At 38.4% G+C, this 4,190-nt stretch overlaps 1 protein-coding gene across 2 annotated transcripts in view; it reads right to left on the bottom strand.

Moving 5' to 3' along the window:
- Positions 1–4,190, bottom strand: part of NBAS (neuroblastoma amplified sequence) — a 466,664-nt gene that overhangs the window by 261,990 nt on the left and 200,484 nt on the right. For both annotated transcript variants that reach the window (XR_001005077.1, XM_011971446.1), the window contains exon 24: positions 488–673. Coding sequence is in view for 1 of the 2 variants with exons in the window: in XM_011971446.1 (XP_011826836.1) it covers positions 488–673 (186 nt within the window). In the remaining variant the exon portion in view is untranslated. The remainder of the gene's footprint in view (positions 1–487; positions 674–4,190) is intronic.

The raw sequence follows: 4,190 nt of genomic DNA, 5'->3' as shown, positions 1-4,190 counted from the left end.
GAGTAGAAATAAGGTCCTAATTTTGGGGAAAAAGCACAGAATGATCTAAGAATCAGTGGGAAAATTCTCTTAAACACACTAACCCTGAAGCCAAGATGTTTTCTTCACACAACCACCCAGTCCTCTTAACCCTGATACTTTTTCCAGTCCTTGAAATTATAAGTAATGGGAATTTTAACAAAGTGATAGGTTAGAAACAGGATTACTAGAATCACTAGCTACTTTAGAAATACATCTAACTAGAAAGGAAAAAAAAAAGTTATATGAGTGGGTCTGAGTAAAGGGCAAGCAAGGTATAAACACAACCAAAATAGTTTTATATGTGTTTCATAAGTTCTCCATAATATTTTATTGTGAAAAAAGTCAATCTTTATTTACCGACTTCTCAGGTGTGGAGAACATTTCATCTTTGGTTTGAGACATATACGTATTAAAGTGCATAGAAAATGTTTAAAGTGTTTAAAAAGGAAGTTAAAGTAAAACCTACACTATTCATCAGCAATCTTAGTTTTTCAATGTCTTTCATCTGCTGTAGTTCTTTCAGGGTGAGAGTTACGTCACACCCAGCTTCATAAACCAATGTTTCCAGAGTAACCAAATTATCACAGAGAACCAGCAAACCAGGAATATTCCGCTCCATCCCAAGTCGAATAAGTGACAATGCACAGTCCACCTAAAATTGAAAAGCAACAATAAGTTCCTGAGGATTATATATTTCTCATCTATTCTAAAGTAGAAGTCTCCGGTACAGAATCTAATTCTTATAATCATTTATAAAATTACATTACCAGTAACATATGTTTTTCATTTACTGCAAAAACAACAGAGTACTTTATCAAATATATCTGCATCAAACTGTTTCAAATGAATTAAACAATCAGCAAGAAATACGGAAGATAAGAGAAGGACAACCAACCTATTATAAATTTGTAGAGTGTTACAGTTCACAATGCAGCTTTACATATTTCTCTTTTTAATTCTTACAACATTATATTTACATAACAAGTAGAGAAAAAACACATACCTACTAATGATAATGCCAAAAGAACCTTATTTTTACTATTACCACTGTGCTTCCAGAAAGAACGTTTGTTTTGAAGGTTTTACTTCTATATTCCTGGTTAGTATCTATCCTTTCACACTCCCTCCCATAGAAAGGTCATTCAATAAATATTTGCTGAATAACGATGGTACAAACACTTCCTTAGTCTCAAATATTTAGCCTTCAAAAGACAAAAACACAGAATGATATTCCTGCAGATGCTCAGGAAACAGCCATTTGACCCCTATTTCCTGGTCAAGTTTATGAACTGATACACCCTCTGAGTGATGGAGAAATGATCTAGTGTAGTCTAAAGCCATTATCTCTCAAACTACTTCTTACTCTCCTATTCCCAATTATTTATGAGGACCTACTATGAGATAAGCACCATTCGCCATTTCTGTTAGGAATACAAAACTGAGTAAGAGGAGGTCTCTTCCTTCAAAGATCTCTCAGCCTTGTAGGAAAAGACAACCACAATGGCCGAAGCAGAGTGCAGTGAGTGCTGTGTGTGATGCGGACCCCACAGAAGACAGCACTTAGCCAGCCTGAGAGGGTCCCAGAGGAGGGAACACTCAGCATGGACTTTAAAGAATCCAGGGGTATTCGTTAGGTGAGGAAGGAAGATTATGGGAAAGAGAGCAGCATGGAATGCAGAGACGCATGGTGAGTTGTGAAAGTACAATTCCATGTGACTGAAAAGCAGCTATGAAGGGAAGCGATGAGAAAGACGGCTAGAGTAGCAGGGACAGGCTGGATCATGAACGTTGTGTGTCAAGCTAAGGAACACGCAGCTGATCAGGAAAGCAGAGGATTTCTGTGTGAGACATGTCACAAATAGATCTACACTTTGGAAAGAATATTAAGCATTTACTGACTGATGAATGAAATGTGCCTGATGAACTGGAAACGGACTAGAGTGAAAATACGCAGGCTGGTCAGAAGAATTTTGGTTACCAGTATTAGAGAAATTCTGACAGAAATAACACTGATTTCCCATTTATTGACTGATTAGTTCACACATTTATTCACAGAGAGTAAATACTTGTTGCATATTTCCAATGTACTAGGCAAAAACAGTAAGGGGCTAAACTATGACAGTGTTCCTGAAGACATACAAGAGAAAGAACATAACAGATAATTAAGCATATAGAATTTGTGAAATGTGGTCAGAGCAGATGAGAAATTTGAGTAAAGAGGAGTCTAGAACGATTTCTCATCTAATCCACAGGAGAAATTCATATATACACATATGTGTGTATGTGTGTGTGTAGAAGAGTACATTTATCAAAAGTAAAAATTGTGTATGTGTGACTGTGTGTGTCTGTGTGTGTGTGTCTATGGGAGTGTGTGTGTGGTAGAGTGGTGAGTGTGAGCATGTGTGTGAGTGTGTGTGTGTGAGTGCGTGTGTGAGTGTATGTGTGTGTGTTAGAGGCAAGGTCTTGCTATACTGCCCAGGTTGGAGTGCAGTGGGCTATTCACATTACAGCCTTGAACTCCTGGGCTCTAGTGATCTTCCCACCTCAGCAACAGAGTAATGACATGTGCCACCATGCCATGCCTGGCTTTTAATTCTATATTGACCGTGTTGCTTCTGAGGTGCCCATGAGACATCTTGATACAGATGCCCAATAGTAGGTCCAAGAAGAAGAAAAAATCTGTGCCGAAGTACATATACTTGGTTGACGATGATATTTGAGAATTGTCAGCACACACATCATAGAACAATATTTGGGGAGAGGGACCTAAATGGGTCACAACTGCAGACTCTCCTCTAGTAATAACAGTAGCACGCTGGGCAATAGCAATAATTAAGGTACAAGGCCAAACAACATGAGCCCTAGGATGAGACTACAATGAATGGCTAAGACAACACAAGAAACACCTTGAATAATATCACAGAAGCCGAAGAAGAACTACAAGAAAGAACAGTGAATAGTGTCAAAAAGCAAGGATGTTAAACCACAAATGAAGGGAACATGACATTAAGAGGGAGACTGAGGTGGGCTATCAGACTTATTGAGTGTGGTCTCAGTGGAGCAGTGGGAGTCACCAGGCTGTGGGGAAATGAGGAGTAAACAAAAAGCAGAGTGGCTATTTCTGAGCTGAACTGTGACAGAAATAAAAAGAAAAAAAAAAGCAGCAGCCAAGGAGAATATGGCTCTATATTTTTATTTATAAAATGCAAGGGATGTGAATTTTATGCCCACAAAAAGGGGAGGGGCAGAGAGAGTAGACGCAGTATAGAAGGGGAGGTAAAAGATACAAGCCAGAGAAAACAGATGGCTGAGAAAGCCAATCAAAGCAGGTGGGACTGTGGAATCTAGAGCAAGGTAAGGAAAGAAAGTGGTTCTGACCAAAAGAGGAGAGCCCTCTTCCTCAGGAAAAGCTGGAAGGAGCAAGTGCAAATGGAATGGAGTTCTCAAATTTTCAAATAAAATACAAAGCCAAATCATGTTCTGAGACTGATGAGGGAAGTGGTGGGGTAAAAGGAGTAGAGGAGAAGGGGAATACGGGGCAGCAATGTAATGCCAAGAAAAAATGCCAGGCAATAATAAAGGTCCACTCACAGCCCTTCAAACACTTAGGGAAGGACAAGTGAAGATGAAGTGAAGGAAGAAGAAATGCATTTCAGTTGGAAAGAGTGGTCCAGATAAATACAAGGGGAGAACAGTAGAGGGAGGTACAGTATGAGGTAAAACATGGGGACTCTCGCAGTACTTCAACAGATACATGTTTTTTTAACTTAATGCCTACTAATAAAAACAAAGTTCAAGTCTGAAAGAATACATCTACCTTTATAACAACTTAAAAAAAAAACAACTCTATCTCCAATGAATCCTCAGAAAGCATTAAGAAAACTTGATGCATAGAGCACAGGTTTGTGCAAGTGATAGTCTGAACATACATCAGCAATTTGGAATATACTCACCAATTTTGTGATCCAAACTAGTATTTTTAATATCAGCTTAATATCTGTTGCCTTCCCAAATACTTACTGAAGTATAACTGTTTTAAAACAAAATTACTGACACTTTAACTGAAAGTAGGCTCTAATGCAACTTACAGAACGATATCATATACCCTAAGCCCTTGCCAGATAAAATTCACCACAATAAACATTTTCCTAAACCAACAAACAAGTTTT

Source organism: Mandrillus leucophaeus, unplaced genomic scaffold (genome assembly GCF_000951045.1).
Source record: "Mandrillus leucophaeus isolate KB7577 unplaced genomic scaffold, Mleu.le_1.0 Scaffold122, whole genome shotgun sequence".
NCBI classification, from domain to species: domain Eukaryota; kingdom Metazoa; phylum Chordata; class Mammalia; order Primates; family Cercopithecidae; genus Mandrillus; species Mandrillus leucophaeus.
Note: the sequence above shows the minus strand (reverse complement) of the source record. Positions and strands in the feature narration are given on the sequence as shown.